Here is a 20,545-nt window from a genome sequence, read left to right on the forward strand (position 1 = left end):
TTCAGCTGTTAAGCTTTACAGACATGACTATTGCTTTTAATTTCTATTGTATTTGCTATTATTGTTTGTTAGTGGGTGCAAGTGAAAACTTAACTGATTGAGTAAGAGAGATCAAAGTGTTAATGAGGTAATTAAGGTAGATAATAAATAATTTATGAAGATGTAATCAAAGGGTAGAAGAAAAAAGAGAGCCAATAAAACCCACTGATCCAGCAAATGTCAGCCTAACTCATTAGAAAAAAGATAATGTGCATAGATTACAGCCCTATCAGTGCGTTGCTTTGTGACACAGTGCATAATCTGAATCATCTATATGCTCTAACCTATTTTTCTTGCTCCATCCACACCTTTGATGATTCCTTTGTTAATTTCAGTGTGTGTTTAGCTCACTTAGTTTAGCTACTGCTGTCCAGACTAAGTGTCTATTTACCTTACCTTTTGGAAATAGTTTGTAAGCTTTCTGCAGCACTGACAGAGACCCCACGTGACAAGAAATATATCAGTTTTTCTAACAAAAAGATGGAGCCTTTACAAATATAAACACTTATATTGCATATAGCATGGCCATTCTAGCCAGTGATTGCCTTCCATGCCCTGCAGGAAGTCCGCTCCACAGCTTTGTGGCTTGTTGTTCTTTGCTGGGGATCTCTGTGTAGTGCATTACTTGCTCGGTCAAAAGTCAGATTGCATAGATATGGATTGGCAAATCAAAGTCTTTGCTAAGTTTTTGAGATAAGCCGGTCAATAGGAAATGATGGTGGAAAGGTGACAAGAGCAGACTTTGGACCTCCTTCACTCGCTCTTCCTCTTTGCCTCCACTGCAGCGCCTTGGTTTGGATTTCTTCGCTTGTGGAAATCATGAAAATTAATTTTGCCCCCGTGGATATACCCCTCCACAGGAGACTGCAGACTGCCATGGTGCTGCAGTGGGTCTTTACCTTCCTTGGTCTGGGTGAGTGTTGACTTTTCTGTGTGAGTTAAATGGGGAAACCTGGAAATGATGGACGGATGCAAGAGCAACCCTGCTAAAGAAATAAAAGTATAAATGAAGATTTTCACGTTAATATTATTATTTTGAAACATAAACATGCTTGTTTATCTGCTTTTGATAAAGTAACAATTAGTGCAAAACAGAGAGAACTTTGTTTTAAGTGAGCTGTAGTTCTGCTTGGCCAGAAGAGGGAGCCAGACAGCAGCGCATCCATCCAAGTCATTTCATCCGCCTGTTGTTTTTGTAGTTCTGGAGAACAGTGCTCCTTATTCCAGGTTTCCAAGCTTCTTTATTTTTTGACACAGCCACACAATCCTGTCAATATTTGCCGCCACTTTAACTGATGTTATTAGCAGTAAATTAAAGAGGATATTTTGAGAATACGTTTCCTGTATACTGGAGTTGTTTTTGCCCTTTGTCCCACTGGATCTGCCACTTCACCATCTCTGTAACTAGTTGACCTGGCAACTCTTCATGAGCTCTCTGGTGCAGCAGGTGATACAAGTCATTCATAGCTAGTACTGTGATAACTAGTATTTCATTCACTATTTTGAAAATATCCATGCTAAACACGAGCTTTGGTTATCTGTCTTCATACTATTTGTTTTTTTTTCACCAAGTCAGATTAAAAATATTGATTCCAAGCTTGCTGGAAAGCAATAAAAATGAGAATGATAGCAAATATACATTTATAAAATCAAGATTTGAACTTTACATCTGTAAATCTGTAAAGGACTTCAAGACTCTGAGATGGTCTTCCCCCTGAACAGAGTCCAATTTATGCATATGCTAACATGGCTAACTCTCATATAGTTACCAATCCTTTAGTGTCTGTTGTGTTAGTGAATGTGCTTCTCTTCTCAGCACCCACCTGCATCTTCCTGTTCTTTTACCTGATGTTCACTCGCTACTGGCTGATCAGCGTGCTGTATGCTGTCTGGTGGTACTTTGATTATGACACTCCTGCACGTGGAGGCCGCAGGTCGCCCTTCCTGTGCAGCCTCAAAGTTTGGGAATACATGCGTGATTACTTTCCCATCAAGGTGAGAGAAAGCTTTTAGACTTTTTGTTTTTTTGCATCATATATTTTGTGTGCATGCACATTGCTTCCATAAGGAGACAGAAAATCAATATGTGCAAGTCAGAGAGTAGGACATCAGAACATCTGCCTGGTCTGATCTAATCTTCAGCCTGCAATGAGGAATGCTTCTTATCTTTGTCCTTGGCAACAAATGATCCACAGATGGAGGACACTCCTCTGTTTCCTGTTGTAATTAAGTACTGTGACAGTGTTATACAATGATAAGTGATACTCATAGCTAAACATATAAGTTAAAAAAGGTATATACACTACTGGTCAAAAGTTTTAGAACACCTCAATCTTTTTGCAATTCCAGTCGTTCAAGTCCAATGAATAGTTTGAAAGGGTCCAAAGGTAAGTGGTGAACTACCAGAGATTAAAAAAGGTAAGGTTACCCGAAACTGAACAATCATGTCCATTTCAGAATTCTACAAAAAGGCCTTTTTCAGGGAACACAACATGTGTTAACAATTTAAAGCTGTTCTGCAGCAATCGAGGTTGATCAAGCCTCGAAAGCTGGTGCTACTAATTCCTACAGGTGTTCCAACTATTCTGGATTACTTTCAGCCCCCTCTGTCTGCATAAAAGCAGTGTTGGAAGACCCTGTGGTACCAAACCCTCGTGAGCATCAGTTGAACAGTATTGCACTGCTGAAAGTAGTGTGTTGCTACAAAAACGGTGAGAAACAGGCAATTAACAATGGAAGAGAGACAGACCAACATAACCCTAAATGTAGGTCTGTGCTACAGAGAAACTGCAATGAAAGTCAGTGAGCACAGTTTCCTTCACCATTAAAAGGCACTCAGAAACAAACTCTGACAGGAAGAGGTCTGGCAGACCCAAAGCCACAACTGAATCAGAGGACTGAGTTAACAGCTTGCACGGTGGGCGGCTCACAGGACAACAGTGGTCGTAGTGAGCAAGTTTCAACTGTGAAAAGAAGACTTCCAGCTGCAGGTTTGACAGGACAATGCTAAGTCAGGCCATGAAACACGGCCATTGGACTACTGAAGACTGGAAGAAGGTATTATGGACCGATGAATCAAAATCTGAAATCTTTGGTTCATCACGCAGGATCTTTGTATGCCGTCGAGTAGGTGACAGGACGGTTCCACAGTGTGTGGCATCAACTGTCAAACATGGAGGAGGAAGTGTGACGGTCTGGGGCTGTTTGCTGGACCCAGGGTCGGTGACTTGTAGAGAATGAGAGGCTCCCTGAACCAAAACAGCAACCACAGCATTCTGCAGCGCCATGCAATACCCTCATGTAGTTGGTCAGGGGTTCATCCTACAGCAAGATAATGACCCCAAACATAAGTCCAAGCTGTGCCAGAACTACCTCAGGAAAAATGAACAAGATGGTGAGCTTGAAAACATGGAGTCTCCAGACTTAAACCCCATCGAGCTGGTTTGGGATGAGCTGGACAGAAGAGTGAAAGCAAAGCAGCCTATAAGGTCCACATTTATGGGAACTTTCTGCAGAATATTTGATTTCTGTTGTAGAAACAATGTCACGGGTGTGTTCAGCTGTTATATCTGCCAAAGGAGGCTACTTTGAGTCAGAAGTTTAGAATACACTTTGGTCTATTAAATGATTCCATCATTTCTTTCTTTTTTTAACTCCAATTGCTTATTTGTATTTAGCTTTCATTTTAGAGTTAAATGAGACATTAAACTGCACAATTTTCAATTAAAAAATTGGAAAAATTAGGGTGTTCTCAAACTTTTGACCGGTAGTGTATGAGCTTGAAACCAAATGTTTAATAAAAAAAACAATATTTTAAAATATAAAGCTGTAGTGGAGAGATGGTTTGTCAGCATAACTAAGCCTAAAAGCTGAAAACAGATTTAAATATTTCCAGTACCGTACGTTTGATGTTTTTCAGGATATAAGCATTTTTCCCTTGTTGCCTGGCAAACTCACAGTCCAGGAAGTCATTGTTAGTGGAGAAGGAAGTCTGGCACATAATCCTCACTGAAGTCACTTGTTGTTACACTTCTGCTTTCTGCATGTGTTAAAAAAGATCAAAGCTTTAATGGGCTGATACAGTATACAGTATATGAATACAGTACTAGTGCTAGTGGATAAGCTTTAAGTTGTAACAATCAGGTGTCAGCCAGTAAACTGTGAACTCACCATCCATATTTACCATGAACATGGGATGCCTGTTAGAACACAGATTATAACCTTATAAAAACAGAGATGTGGTGTGTAAGCTCCACATCTCTATAAAAATATTTAAAATATTTGTTTGTTTTGAAAGAAGAGATGTTTCAGACAAACAAACTGAAAGCATAAAAATAAAACCAAAAGCCCGGGGACCAACGCCAGAGCACAAAGCAGGGGAACAGTCGTACATAACAAAATAAAGACAGGACTATATATACACAAGGGGCTAATTAGGGGACTAGAGAACAGCTGGGTGGAACTTACTTGATAAGGAGACAAGGGAAAAAAAAAACAGATACAAGACACGAGGGACAAAAGACTACCAAAATAAAACAGGAAGTAATCTGATAAGGTTAACACAGAGACGTGACAAACTACAGGAGCACACAGGAGTATGAACTGAAACTCAAAGAATGAAATATGAACCACAAGCAGAAACTAAACTGCCAAAGGTACAAAAAATAAAAATAAAACCGAGAAGGCCTGAGAATATAATTGTAATGAAACCAACCAGAAAACATGTGCTGTTAGGAAAGAATCCAAAATGCAAAAGAACTTAAAACTCGATAAACGCAGGAATAAAAAAATAATTTGAAAATAACATGAAACTCAACACGTAGGTCCAAAACCCACGATCCATGAGAGAAACTGCTGTAAATAAACTGACGCTGGGTTGCCAAGCCCTGATTGTGCGTTACAGGCTCCCCTCTTGTGTTTCATCATGGCCCTCTTGTCACCACATGGATGAGTAGTATTTTGTCTACATGACTATGGAAGTGACTCCTGGCTTATTTTTTGAACCATGACAAATAAATGCAGAAGACCGTTTCTGTGAAATTCACAGAGAACAAAACCTCTATTAACAACATCTGCTTCATTACATGGATAGACTTCTTGGCCCTGGATGTGACTGATACTTTGGACCGAGCTGATAAGACAACATGAAACAACAATAAAGCTGTTGTTGTTTTTAGCACAAACCCCATATAAGTGTTCATAGTGTTCATAAAACTTGAAGTTTATTTGTTTGTTTGGTTTTTCCTATGGGTCAATTACTTTAAATAAATGTTTCACTGAAATCTAAAAATTATGATTATTAAAAAGTAATCATGAAGATCAACTTATTTTTATTTTTAATTTTATTAGAAGGAATTCCTCCTAGAAAGCTTTACATTTGAACAGAAAGTGATTCCAGATATTTTATTTTGAAACTATCTGTAGTGCTGTAAGTGGGTCATATCTGTCTTTATGTGAAGAAGCCCTCAAAGCTATTCATGAAAACACAATAGAAATTAACCAATATATTTGCTCACGTCATTGGCTATTATCGTCCAATAGAAGGGCAATATGAAAGCTTGTCCTTTATCTATAGGTCAGCTATGTCAACGCGCAGTCGGCCATAAAATATGTAACACTTGGGGCTCCTTGGATTAGAAACATGATCTTGATACATTTAACAAAAAATATACAATACTGAAAATAATTTTAAATACAGTAACATGAATATTAGTAATAAATACAACAAATAATATCGGATACAAAATCACTAAAACTTTGTATGTATATCAATAATAATAAAAAGAAGAAGAAGAAGAAACAACCAACACAAGGCACTATTGTAACAATTTAAGGCCACTATTTAATCAAAGTAATATATATATATATATATATATACATATGTATATATGTATATATATATCTATATGTACATATATATATATATACATATGTATATATGTACATATATATATATATATATATATATATATATATATATATATATATACATATATACATATATCATTAGAGGCCTCGTGTGAATATTTCATATATTAAATCATTTCTAAGAAAAAAAGAAGAATGTTTTGTGCCATCTAGTTCAAACTGAATTCTGCCCAGCATCATCTGACTGTATGCCACATTGGGCCTGAAACAAGGAGTCTGTGTCAGGGTGGAGAGAAGATGTGATATTTAAAGTTTCCTAATTCGTTTCATTAGCGTGTCTTTGCCCACCGTTTCTAATACACCGTCACCAGCTCAGACTGAAAGCTCACCAGCTGATGTGAGTGTCTTGGTTTCTAAAAGGACAAAAATGCATGCAGAAAGGATAGTGACGCAAATTCAAATGCATCTGAAGGCAATTACAGAGCACATATGGCGTCATTTTCAGGCTACAAAACATATTTTTGCATCTTTATGACGATAAACCACACAGTAAGTCACGCAGTCACACGATCTAGATTTCATGCGACTGGATCCTTTCAGAGCCTTACACAACAATTTTAGGTACTGGCGAGCCAGGCTTGCCCTTTTCCCCCTTCTTGTGTTTACACTAAGCGACAGTATACAGTATTGCTCCTACAGATGCAGGGTCATGTTTCACAAAGTTAAAGTTTGTAAGATGTTAAATGTGAAATGAGTTTCTTTGTAAAACATTCGTGTATGACTGAATAGACAGAATAGACTAGAACAGTCCTTTATTGTCATTGGCATCAAGGCGCTTGATATTGCAAGATAAAGTCACTACAATAACAGAGCGACAACCCCAACAATCAGACAGCTCCCCACGAACAAGCACTTGGTGACAGTGGGAAGGAGAAACTCCCTTTTATCAGGAAGAAACTTCCAGAAGAACCAGGCTCAGGGACGGAAGGCCACCTGCTGCAATCGGTGAGGGGGTGAAGGGAGGAAGACGGGACAAAGACAAAGTGAAGTAAAAAGTTTTTTTCTCCTGTGAATATTTGTTGCAGCCAATCTATAATCGGTTTCTGCAGAAAAAAGCCTGAAATTGGATTTAAAATGCCATTTAAAGTTGACACCACCACCAAGTTACCAAGTCCCGAAGTTGGAATCACTGTTGTCAGTGGTTATGGAAAAGGGCTTTCTCACAAGTGATTTGGGTGATACTCCTGTGTATCCCACAGACTTTATCGGCCATGATTGTCTTCCCACAAAACTTTCCCAGGGTACATCTATGAATACCTTTCCACTAATGCAGTGGAAGATGCAGTGTGGAGCTAGGTCCACCTGGGAATTTGGGAAAAGTGTTGTATTCTTTTGAAAACTATCTTGGCAGGAATGATAGAAACACAGATTACGTGATGATGACAGCTCGACAGCTGGTGACGCTATGATAGACACTTCTTTTATTTAGTGCCTCATCAGTGAAACTAGATTTAATGTTTAACTTTGGGAGCCACCTGCAGCAGGTCTCCACAGCACGGACACCAACAATCAGCTCCATGAAGGTCCAGTAACATGACTTGCTTATATAAGCTTTACTCACAACCTTCATGTGATCTATTACAATATAATCTGAGAAAGCATTAAAATCTGTGTGAATGCACTCTTATTCAATAAGAAATAAGAAATAAAGAGAAAACATTTGTCACGATCTGAGGAGGCAGACCGTGCGGTGGTGTGTGTGGTGGACCCAGGTGCGAACACACGAGAGTAGACGGGAGTAAACTTAACTGAAAGCGAGCCTTTATTGTGGCCGGTGACAAGGAGTGCAAACAAGGTAACTAAACTGGGAAAGTGAAACTAGGAAAAACTATGAAGGCACAGGAAACCATAACTATGAATACTAAGACTGGCTGTGACAACATGGCGGGTGGGAACACAGACGACGCGACACAGACTGTATGAAACACAGAGACTAAATACACATGAGGGATAATCAGGGGAAGTGGCCACACATGGGAACACAGCTGACACACATGAACCTAACGACAGGACAGGAGAAGTGAAACTGAATACACTGACATAGAATACAGACTTTCAAAGTAAAACAGGAAACATGGAGATTAGGCACGACATGAACTAAACATAACCACGCAGACATGACACATGAACCAGGGAGACTTAACACAAGGGTGATATAATAACAAATGAGCTAGCATACTTAATGAACCTAAACAATAAACATCAAAATAAACTAAAACTCAAAACACTGGGTCGCACGACCCAGGACCATGACAACATTACTGGAAAAACTGTATCAAATGACTGAAACAGGTTCTGAGATGATTGCCTGATAAAAGTGTTGTCTTGAGTATGAATCTCACGCACAGATCAGTGAAGGGAGTGCTTATTTTTACAGGACAATACTAAACAAAAGACATCACGGAGCTTTTCACTTGTGTCGCTTCAAACATCACAGAGAAATATCACTGAGTTTGCAAGGATTGATCACAAACACAGTGGCTCATAATTTACTTGCCAAAGAGCAAAATAATCTGCATAAGCAGGTCAATGAAGCTCCAACCAACAGAGAAGAGTCGGGAAATGAATTCAGAGACCCAGCATCCGTCTATATTCACCATTCCTACAAAAAGAGCATCTCAAGCATTAAAGGAGAATCCCAAGAAATAGGTTTGAGTCAGTGCTGCTTATCTTCCTCGAGATTTTAGTGTTGATAATCAGAGAGTGTTTTTTCCTAAAATATTGCTAATATCCAGTGTTTCTGTGACACCAGAAGTCTTTTACCTTGCAAATAGCAAGATGACCTTTGTCATGTGTAAACACTGGCATATCTCTTTAACCTTCCTGCCAAGTGACAAATACATGTCAGTACAAGGTGTTCATTTCAACTTTTATATAAACTTGAAGAGAGCAACCCTGGACACTTATCGCCATTGGAAACACGATGGGCCCCCATTGTGCTCACCTTTTAGTATTATACTTTATTAAGTGCTGTTTTCACATGAATCTACATAAAGGGCAGCTTTCTCAAAACTCAACTAAAATCTTCTGTACTGTAAGATGTTTGCCAAAAACACTTTGGAAGACAGCCCTGGTCCAGTTGGCCGAACACAGCTGTGAAGTGGAAATTTGAAGCATTGCAAAAGCAATGAGAACAGTCTTTCAGTGACTCAGCAGACATCCACTGCAATCATTAGGTCACGCCTCTGAAGTCACTTTTGTAATGCAGAATATTTCCATATTTATTCTAGAGTTTTGTTCAGGGGACATCTATGTTAGCCAGTGTTAAAAAGAAAAAACAGGTACATTAACATTAGGAGCAGAATATTTATATTTGTGTTTCAGAAGGTTTCAGGAAGATTTTTTGTTTTCCTGCTGTAAAGCCTTCTATGTGCATGAAGGGTTAGAAAACGTGAACCTGCCAAACCTCTGCAACCTGCTCCTTAACTCTGCTTGAGGCTACCTTCTCCACGTAACTATTAACATAGCACACCTGAATCTCTGACCTCCTGGTTGGCAGTAGTAGCGCTGTGGGCAGTGCCAACTGTATTTTGACCTTTTTAACAGTGTGCTGGGAGTCTAGAATGCTAAAAGCTAAATTAAGGCTAGGTGCTCCTAATATCTGAAAAACACTGCAAGTGCAGTATTTTTTATTCAAATGGCCCTGGTTATTTTCTGAACCTCTCAGACAAGTCAGTGATTAATTGTTCTTCACTGTTTCCAGCATTTCTCCTTCATTTTTGTGTTATGAAATTTGGTACATGCAGGATGTCCCCTGATTCCCCTGAAGTGCTGGGCTGAAATTAGAGGTGCATGTATTCATGCAGCTCTTTAACATTAGGCCCTACTTAAAAGATAAGGAACTGTTGTTTGCTTGCATTAAGCTGAATTTTAAACATCTTGTTATGTCAGTTATGTTATTTGTGTTTTATTTACATGATGACACCAATCAGGGTCATTTCGACCCCAATATAAAATATGTGGAATAAACAGACAATCAGCCAAAAGTGTAATGTAACAGCATCAGCTCTCCTTTCCATGACCAGGGCATGCCCCAGCTCAGCTCTCAGGTAAAGTAGGTCCAGTGACATCTTCAGTGTTTTTACTTACTTTCTTTAGGACTCCTGGCTGGAGTTAATAAAGCTACATAAGTGCAACTGGGTGTTTTTGACTCAAGTCCTCTAGCATTCCAAAATATTTCTGTTTTTTAAAAAACAAAACAGCATCAGTAGATATGAACAGACTAAAAAAGGCATAAAAATGAGGATTAATAGATAATAAACCACCTGTGCAACATGATAAAACATGTATGTACCTCTGGGGTCTGTAGCTGTCAGGATGAGGGTTAGGATGTGTGGTAAGAACACTTACAGTCCTGATCCAGTTGGCATTAGACACAGTTGTGATGTGGAAACTTGAAGTCTGCATTGCTTAAAATCTGTGCAATGCATTGGACAATGGAGGCAATACTGGGCAGAAAATGTCTACTGAAAGCTTGAATGTGAAGACATGTAATAAAAAAATCACAGTCAGAAAATCTTTTGCAATACCCGTCATGAAATTGCTGTGAAACAGTTGCTAAACTTCAACAGAACGAGGAGGAATTATATAACTGGAGCCTCTGGTCATTTTTAGTCTCTGGTTGAACTCTGGTTGAACGGGCATCTGGGCCTAGCCTTAACACTTTGTAGAGGAAGGAAATGTCCTTTATGTAGAGTTTAGAGAAGAAATGTTACAGCTGATAATATAACTCAGAGACATGTAAAATAGCTTGAAAAAAGAAAACAACTGGACGTCTTCAGGAAGATATTTCATCGCTCATCCAAGAGGCTTCTTAGGTTATAAAAAAAACGGTGGTGAGTCCAAGTTATTTACCACCGAGTGGTGCTTGTCCCCTGAGGCTCGTTGATCCACTATTGATCATGTGAGTCATCACATTAGCCTATGTGTGAAAAAATGGCATGGGTCATTGCAACGCTTATGCTTAAAACATCACTGCAGCACAGTCATGGACAGAGCTGGGTCAGTAGCTTTTTCAGTGAGTCACAAATACACAACAGTGGCAGCAGGACAGATTAAGAGTTTTACAGTTTTATTACTTTTTATGCTCCATGTTGCCATCCTGGATTGTTAACTTTGGGAGGCAGCAAAGCTGGAGCTGGTAGAGCCTGCAGCGAGTTGGAAATCTGAGTTGAGGGAGCATACCAGTTAAAAATTCTGACTAGGGGAAACTGCTGCGTGACCTTGCCCCACCCCATCACATGACCTATTCTTTCACGAATGTTTGTAGAAATCTGCATGCCTAGGTGTTTGATTTTATACACCTGTAGCCATGGAAGTTATCGGAAAACTTAATTCAATGATTTGGATGGGTCTGGAATATTTTTTGTTCCCTCAGTGTTTTCTGTTATATCTCCTTGTGTCAACCCCATAAGTTAAATTAATGTATGTGTCTGCATTTCCCAGTTTAGCTATGACTGATTTCCTGTTTTATTTTGTGTGTTCAGTCTTACTTCCCCCCGCCTCGTTGTCTTGATTATCTGTACCTGTGTGTTGCTTTCAACCTAAATAAAAGTTTGTTGTTTTCTTGTTGTTGGGTTTTTGCGGTTTTTTGCAGTTTAGGCCCCCCTTCTTGCTATTCATGTCAAATATGGCCAGATGTATGAAGCCACATTTGCAATATACGATTTACTTGTAGCATATACTGTATGATAATTGTATATTTATGATGCTTTTTGTGCAGAAAATCGGGCAGTTTCAAAGGTTTCACATTCAGTACTTTATCCTGCCAGTGTGGCTGTGAAAGTCAGACCCAATCGAGTCCTGAAGCCTCAGGCAGGGCAGATGAGGGAAGGCTCAGAGGGTCAAAGACATTGTGTTGAAACTGAGATATTGAGGCACATGTTTGGACTGCAGCCAGAGCCCAGCAACTGCAACGCAAAGTCCAAAACAGCTCTTAGGTTGATGAGGATTAAACTATTTACCATGATTCCGGTGGCCATTATCATCCCGAGTATGTCTTCATGCACTCTTGACTATGTATACATCTACAAGTGTAGTGTTTTTTCCCCTTTCAGTTGGTGAAGACGGCTGACTTAGATCCCAGGCATAACTACATCCTTGGCTTCCATCCCCATGGTGTGCTGGTGGCAGGAGCTTTTACCAACTTCTGCACCTACTCTACAGGCTTCAGACAGCTGTTTCCAGGCATCACCAGCTACCTGCTCATGTTGCCTCTTTGGTTCAGAGCTCCATTCTTCAGAGACTACATCATGTGTGGAGGTTTGAGCCATTGACATCTCAATCATATTTCCCATTCTTTCTTTTTTATGTATGTTAAAAGAAACATATTGTATTTGATCACTTTAGATATTGTTTTTTTTCTTCTGTTGCAACATTGCAGGTCTGATTCCTTCAGACAAAGAGAGCGCCACTTATCCACTCTGCAAAAAGAAAGGTGGCAATGCTATTGTGATAGCTGTTGGAGGGGCACCAGAGGCCCTTGATGCCCACCCAGGCACTTTCAATGTACTCTTGGCCCATAAGAAAGGCTTCATCAAAATGGCCATGGAGTATGGGTAAGATCAGCCAGCCCTGAGGCAATGTGGAAAGTTCCTCTCCATCTACTTCTCTGAAATGGTTTTGCTTATTAAAAAGATTGTGTCAATCGATTCATTTTAGGGGGTTTTTGCAGCTTGACTGTAGACTCCTGAAACTCCATGCAAGTGACTTGCATGGAGTTTCCTGGGAAAGCACATATTCTGCTATGAGATCAGTTAGAAATAAGAAACTAATAGAGCTCAACCATTTTTTTTCCCAGAGCTCATCTGGTACCAGTCTTCTCTTTTGGGGAGAACGAAGTGTATGACCAGGTGGAAAACCCGAGGGGAACCTGGCTTCGATGGTTGCAGGAAAATCTGCAGAAGATCATGGGTGTCTCTCTTCCTCTCTTCCATGCACGAGGCATTTTCCAGTACTCCTTTGGCCTTATGCCCTACAGAAAACCTATCAACACAGTAGGTGAGTAGGCAGCTTTACTCCACCATCACTACGTGCAGCTGGATGGATACTTGGGCAGCAGTGTATATTAACACTCTAAAGGCCTAATAGATATCTTCCCTCCGGTAAAAACATATAGTAAAGCATCACTGCACTTCCCAATAAGTTTTCAACGTTGTGAGAAGCACCTGGTGTCACTGAGTTCAGTTTCGGTGCATGTGAGTAATGGCGATCAGATATAGAGTGAGATTCGCTGTGAGAACAAACACACTGGGCTGTCCTTTGTAACTGGCAGGCACGCAGTCCTCACGCTCGGTAAACATATCTCAAACATACTGTAACTAAACAAAGTACATAAAGCACTTTGTCACATCTCTGCAGTTGGACGGCCAATCAAAGTGGAGAAGAAAGCAAAGCCAACTGCCGAGGAACTTGATGCCCTCCACCAGCTGTACATGGATGAACTCAGCAATCTGTTTGAGGAGCACAAAGGCAACTATGGAGTGGACAAAGACACACACCTGAACTTTGTCTAAAGTGCAACAAGGCCTGTGTGGAATTGAACGCCTCTTTGTAAAGCTCTGGTGCTGCAGATTTACCTTTTCACCAGTTCTGTACACCTGCTCACAGCTCCTCCTTTAACTAAAGACAAAGTGATTGTTTGTACACTCGCACTGGGCTGAACAGGAGCTCCATGTGACTTAAAGCCATTGCAGAGGTCTGGGTTTAAACCTTTCCTGTCCTGTCTCAATGAAGCCCAAACATGTAAGCTGGAAAGGCTGCCTTTAAAATCTCAGATCAAATGAAAGAATTCCCTTTGTTCTACAAGTGCATTAAAATTCATCATGAAACCCTAATAATGTGTTCGGTTCATTTGGATATTTAAAGTGTGTCTAGCTCTTTTAGCTTTAGTGTCTCTGAACAATTTCTCTTTGAAACGACTCCCCATTCCCAGTTAGGCTGACTCATGCTTACACAGTGAAGTCTAATGTAGTCTGAAAAAAGGGAAAGTTGTTTTTTTTTTTTAATCAAATGATCCTGTGTTTATTTAGCCATGATTATCAAAGAAGCCAACTGAGGCCACACAGCCAAGACACCTGTAATTCTAAGTGATATATTCTGTAATGATTGTCAAAATGGAAAAGTTGCTCCCTTGGTTCTTTTTTCACCTGGTGCATGACTGTGGAGTGAAACGTGAACAAAATGCTACGGAGCGTGGCCCACAGCTGGCACACGGGCCACGCTCTGAGAACCTTGGATTTAGACTGTTGCCCTTCCTCTGGGGCTACATGTGAAAGTCGGGGTTGTTGCATATGAGGTGTTGGAATTTGTGCAAGGCCCGAAACTTTCTCAAATAGAGTCATAGGTTGAAGTCAGATTACAACATTATACTGGCAACACTGTAAAAAAAAGAAAGAAGAAGAAGCAAAAACTGCAGGATTCATTTCATATTTTAAGCAGTACGCTCTATACAGGCAACCCAAAATCAGTGGAAATGTCCTTCTTTTGTCTTCAGAGATGTAAAAGTAGTGTCAAGTAAGTCTCGCACCATTACTGGTTACTTTAAGGATTAAGATTATGATTTTGAATCCAAGCATTTCACTCATCATGGTTGTTTTTAATACTTATACTGTTAGTTAAGTAAAGCAGCTGTACACGTGGTACCTTTGGCTGACTGAGCTGTAGATTTTAAAACCTAACCATCTCCTGGAGCTGCTTTTAATTGTTGGCGAGGAATCATCCAAGTGTATTCCTTCAGTGTCTGCCTACAGTCTTAATGATCGTTTTAAAATTCTTAGATATATTTTTATTGCCAAATGAGACATGTGACAATAAATATGAATGTGTGTGATTTATTGTGTTATTAGATGGTAAATGGCCTGTATTTATATAGTGCTTTTCTAGTCCCTAAGGACCCCAAAGCGCTTTACATATCCAGTCATTCACACATTCACACACTGGTGGTGGCAAGCTACGTTGCAGCCACAGCCACCCTGGGGCGCACTGACAGAGGCGAGGCTGCCGGACACTGGCGCCACCGGGCCCTCTGACCACCACCAGTAGGCAACGGGTGAAGTGTGTTGCCCAAGGACACAATGACCGAGACTGTCCAAGCCGGGGCTCGAACCAGCAACCTTCCGATTACAAGGCGAACTCCCAACTCTTGAGCCACGATCGCCCCATGTCAAAGGAAAACCTGGAAGGAGAGCAAGAAACACAAACTCAGTTTATTTCGTGTACACGGGCGAAGCTTACTGCGTGGCAAGACACAAGCAAGTCGCGCAGAGCCTCAGTCCGTTCTTTATTTTATAGCAGAGAATAGATTACACACAGCATTTCTAGGTGGAGCATATGTAATAGAAAAACATCTCTAGATATGGTTATCGCATGAGTGGCCGTTATCCATAAGACAAGAGGAACTAGTATTTTTTGTCATATCAGCTTCAGGTTGGAACTGTCTCTGCCTGAGCGTGTGTGACTTTGTATGCTTCTGTTCCTTAATCTGTAGGTTGCAGGCACATCATGTCTTCACAAGAAATTATACTTAAGCAAAATAAAGGTTATCAAAGTAAATAAATGTAAAAATCTCTTAACATTAGAAATCACAGGTTAAAGGGTGTCTGGTTTGTTAATCTGAGTCCCAAATGATAAGAGTGTCTGTGAACTTTGGCAGGTGACTTTTATATCACATGGCACAATTCTGATATTTCCAAATGAAATAACTGACAGACTGGACAATGCCCTGCTCCTTTCAACACAGAGCGGGCAAGATCTACTGTATGTGTGTGCGTGTGTGATGAGCTGACAAAAATGCTGACTAAAGGAAATTTTACATCAGGACGAGCAGATGTGGGTAGAGAATAAGAAAGAGATCCTCTTTAAATAAAGCAGTCTGCACTTAATATAGTGAGTCCCTTTTAACCTTGTCTTGTGTCTGACTCTACAAAGTACAACATGAATCAGAATTTAGATTTCTTGCTGGAAATTATGAGCTCATCTACAGGCTAATGTCAGCGTACCATTTAAAAATCATCTGTGACGTTATTGGGAGGATTTAACGCACATCAGGCATTGATACTGTCAGCAAGACCTTTGCCGTCAGCGCTGTGCAAAAGTCTTGATTTTATGCTTGCAAGGACCCAACCTTGTTGTCATTTCTAAAGCAATAGTTCTCCAGGCTTTCTGAGATCTATCAATGTTTTTGGTTTTTGTCTTGTCTGGATAGAACACTATAGTCACCGACTGGCCTCCCCACATCCTGTATCTGTACTGTAATGTGAAGCAGTGTAGGATCATCTTGACAGAGAATCAAATCAAATCAAATCAAATCAAATCAAAATGTATTTCTATAGCACATAATAATACAGGGAGTGCAGAATTATTAGGCAAATGAGTATTTTGTCCACATCATCCTCTTCATGCATGTTGTCTTACTCCAAGCTGTATAGGCTCGAAAGCCTACTACCAATTAAGCATATTAGGTGATGTGCATCTCTGTAATGAGAAGGGGTGTGGTCTAATGACATCAACACCCTATATCAGGTGTGCATAATTATTAGGCAACTTCCTTTCCTTTGGCAAAATGGGTCAAAAGAAGGACTTGACAGGCTCAGAAAAGTCAAAATAGTGAGATATCTTGCAGAGGGATGCAGCAGTCTTAAAATTGCAAAGCTTCTGAAACGTGATCATCGAACAATCAAGCGTTTCATTCAAAATAGTCAACAGGGTCGCAAGAAGCGTGTGGAAAAACCAAGGCGCAAAATAACTGCCCATGAACTGAGAAAAGTCAAGCGTGCAGCTGCCAAGATGCCACTTGCCACCAGTTTGGCCATATTTCAGAGCTGCAACATCACTGGAGTGCCCAAAAGCACAAGGTGTGCAATACTCAGAGACATGGCCAAGGTAAGAAAGGCTGAAAGACGACCACCACTGAACAAGACACACAAGCTGAAACGTCAAGACTGGGCCAAGAAATATCTCAAGACTGATTTTTCTAAGGTTTTATGGACTGATGAAATGAGAGTGAGTCTTGATGGGCCAGATGGATGGGCCCGTGGCTGGATTGGTAAAGGGCAGAGAGCTCCAGTCCGACTCAGACGCCAGCAAGGTGGAGGTGGAGTACTGGTTTGGGCTGGTATCATCAAAGATGAGCTTGTGGGGCCTTTCGGGTTGAGGATGGGGTCAAGCTCAACTCCCAGTCCTACTGCCAGTTTCTGGAAGACACCTTCTTCAAGCAGCGGTACAGGAAGAAGTCTGCATCCTTCAAGAAAAACATGATTTTCATGCAGGACAATGCTCCATCACACGCGTCCAAGTACTCCACAGCGTGGCTGGCAAGAAAGGGTATAAAAGAAGAAAAACTAATGACATGGCCTCCTTGTTCACCTGATCTGAACCCCATTGAGAACCTGTGGTCCATCATCAAATGTGAGATTTACAAGGAGGGAAAACAGTACACCTCTCTGAACAGTGTCTGGGAGGCTGTGGTTGCTGCTGCACGCAATGTTGATGGTGAACAGATCAAAACACTGACAGAATCCATGGATGGCAGGCTTTTGAGTGTCCTTGCAAAGAAAGGTGGCTATATTGGTCGCTGATTTGTTTTTGTTTTGTTTTGAATGTCAGAAATGTATATTTGTGAATGTGGAGATGTTATATTGGTTTCACTGGTAAAATAAATAATTGAAATGGGTATATATTTGTTTTTGTTAAGTTGCCTAATAATTATGCACAGTAATAGTCACCTGCACACACAGATATCCCCTAAAATAGCTAAAACTAAAACAAACTAAAACTACTTCCAAAAACATTCAGCTTTGATATTAATGAGTTTTTTGGGTTCATTGAGAACATGGTTGTTGTTCAATAATAAAATTATTCCTCAAAAATACAACTTGCCTAATAATTCTGCACTCCCTGTACAACAAAGTTGACCAAAGTGCTTCACAGTCGGTCAGAGCGATAGCATGAGACAGAATAAAAAAGAAACAGTTAAAAGGAGGGAAGGAAACAATATGACAATTGTATGAAACAAAAACTAGCCACGAAATAACAGAAGAAAAGGCAGCCAACAGCTGAAGAAGAGTTTTGGGATGTCTGTCGAGAACCCTGCAGAACTATTCCCAAAGACTGCTTAAAGAATGACAAAAAACACAGCAAGAGTTCAGGCTGTGCTGAAGAATAAAAGCCGTCATATCCAATATTGACTTTCAAGCTTGCAAGAATTACACAGACCCTGTTTTTGCCTTATATACCGTATTTCCACGTCTGTTTGCACATTTCAGTACACACGTTCAAACACATGCTGTACCTATCTTCCATTTCTCCGTCAATGAATAAAGAAATGAGGGATCAAGACAGTACTGTATGATGCTAAACCACGTTTGCACTTATAACAACATCATGGCTCTATATTAAAGCAGTGTAGTTGCTAAACTGACCTATTTTAGGTTCCAAACAGCCCAATATTGAAAACATAAAGCATAGTATTAAATGAACAGTATCCCATGGAAGGCCTCGAACTGCTGAGCAGTTTAAGTGCTGCTGAATGAAGATGTAATGCAGCGTAGTGGCAAACATGTCTCTGTCCCACATTTGTGGGAAAATGTTGCTGACAATAAACTCAAAATGAGCTCGTATTTCCTCTCTCCTGTCAAATAAACAAGAGGTTTAAGTAATTATTCTTCAGGTGCAAATGTCTGCAGTGGAATTTTTTTTAATCTTACAAAGTGTTTCACGTTTCACAAAAGCCGAAACATCAGAATTCACCAGTAATCCACTCAGAGGCGTGGGCGTGTCCTTACTTATGTGAAATAAACAAAAGATGAGAAAATGATCCTGTTATTAGTCTTATCAGTGTAAAGTGATGAAAATTTAATGGGGCATGTTTTGTGTTTTGGAAACAGTCCTTGCCTGATAAGTATGTTGTTAGTGTGCTGCACTAATACAGTACAGGAGACAATGCTTTCAATGTTTGTTTGGTCTCAGGCTGCCGTCAGGTGGGTGTGGGGTGTGAGTGAGGTCAGGATAACAACATTATTGACTTATTTTTGAAGACAGTGGTCAAAGTGCAAAAGCATAACGGCACAATGTTTACAGAATCCTCCAGGGCACATCTTATCTTTGTGGCTTTTAAGCTTTGCGATCTCAATACTCATTAAAAATATAAAGTAATTTTGGCTCTATCATCCCAAATGAATTACAACATTTTAAGAAATGAAAAGTTGCTTTAGAGCAGAGAGCCTACATGAGACCTTTTTATATTAGGGGAGGAAGTCATATCTGTAGATAATGGGATATCTGTTCTACAGATTATTATTATTAAATGAGAACAAGAAATTCTGCAACAGTCGGGGTAAGCAGGATGGATTAATGCAGGTGGTGCATAATTTCAGAATTAACTGTCACCACAGCAGAAAAAACTGGAGCTGAACACTTGAACTCCTCACACCAGAATCAAAAGTCAGCCAGAGGCGGCACTGAAATAGCCAAGAAAGAATAAACAATACTAAAGACTGTACTTTACCAGCAGACTATTCCAACGCTGCTGCTGATGCTGTTGCCCTGAATTATTTCTCAACACTGACCTGATGTCAAGGACTATATGATTGATTAATCCAGAAGCTGTTATATTTCTTGGCTGGGTCCCAGTAGATATGCGATATCAGTTTTTGGATGAAGCACATTAGATACAAAGTGCAAGAGATATTTTTTTTCTTTTTTACTGGAACAGACAGGAAATTATATTTAATTTGTTGAAGTCAAAAGAGGTAAAGACAAAGAGCAAACATTAAAAAGCATGACTTCAGCAGGATCATGAGCTCAGAAATGATTTCATTTAAATCTGCAGGCTGAATTGCTGCACAATCAAAGCTAAACTTCTAAAACAACACATCCAGTGTCCTATATGGTAATACCCCCCATCGAGGGGGGATGTTACTATTTAAACTTCAGGTATCTTTTAATCTCATTCATCTATTTCATCTAAATACCATTACATAGTAAACAGTAGGTATTTTTACACTGTGATTTTGGTGGTTTACCTTCTCCACAGGTGGGCTCACATTTTCAGCTATTTGCCAGCAGCTTTACTTTAGTCATGTGTCCTGCTGGTTCTGGCTTGGTGAGTATCCCTGCAGTGCCAAGTGCAGATTTACCTGAGCGCTTTCTTGGACAGATGGCAGCCTCTGTAACCTGTTACACAATGCAACCCACAGCTGCCCAGGTTTGCAGTCATGTCATGACATATTGAGCACTTTTCAGTGCAGCAGGTTCAGCTCAGTTTTTTTTTTTTTTTAAGTATGATGTTGGTGATTTGGTTGCAGCATCGCGGGTAGACAGAATACAATAAGCACAATCCAGTTCATGAGAATAAAAGAATAAATACAATATTGTCGACAGGTCAAAAGTGATATAAGTCTTTAAATCTTACTTCCAATGATTCTGGAAGCAAGATATAAGCTGATGTCTTTGGATAGCAGCCGCTTTTTCACCCATTTTCAGTCACGCACTATTTTTTTTCTTTGTTAAGCTCCTTAACGTGGACCTATGCAAGAAAAAGGTATCTAACTCAAGGGATGAACCAGTATTGTGTCTACAC

General features: G+C 40.0%; 1 protein-coding gene across 1 annotated transcript; it reads left to right on the forward strand.

Moving 5' to 3' along the window:
• The first annotated feature begins 796 nt into the window (after positions 1 to 796).
• Positions 797 to 13,944, forward strand: mogat2 (monoacylglycerol O-acyltransferase 2). The gene is made up of 6 exons (XM_031740207.2): positions 797 to 952; positions 1,856 to 2,034; positions 12,024 to 12,228; positions 12,350 to 12,524; positions 12,767 to 12,966; positions 13,327 to 13,944. Exons 1-6 carry the CDS (start codon positions 859 to 861, stop codon positions 13,479 to 13,481), a joined length of 1,008 nt encoding a protein of 335 aa, XP_031596067.1. The 5' UTR covers positions 797 to 858; the 3' UTR covers positions 13,482 to 13,944.
• The last annotated feature ends 6,601 nt before the right edge of the window (positions 13,945 to 20,545 follow it).

Source organism: Oreochromis aureus, linkage group 10 (assembly GCF_013358895.1).
Source record: "Oreochromis aureus strain Israel breed Guangdong linkage group 10, ZZ_aureus, whole genome shotgun sequence".
In the NCBI taxonomy this organism is placed as follows: Eukaryota; Metazoa; Chordata; class Actinopteri; order Cichliformes; family Cichlidae; genus Oreochromis; species Oreochromis aureus.

Coding starts and splice junctions, on each gene's coding strand:
- mogat2 (XM_031740207.2), top strand. CDS start 859: ATGAAAATTAATTTTGCCCCCGTGGATATACCCCTCCACAGGAGACTG. Junction 2,035..12,023: donor GTGATTACTTTCCCATCAAG/GTGAGAGAAAGC, acceptor TTCCCCTTTCAG/TTGGTGAAGACGGCTGACTT. Junction 12,525..12,766: donor AAAATGGCCATGGAGTATGG/GTAAGATCAGCC, acceptor TTTTTTTCCCAG/AGCTCATCTGGTACCAGTCT.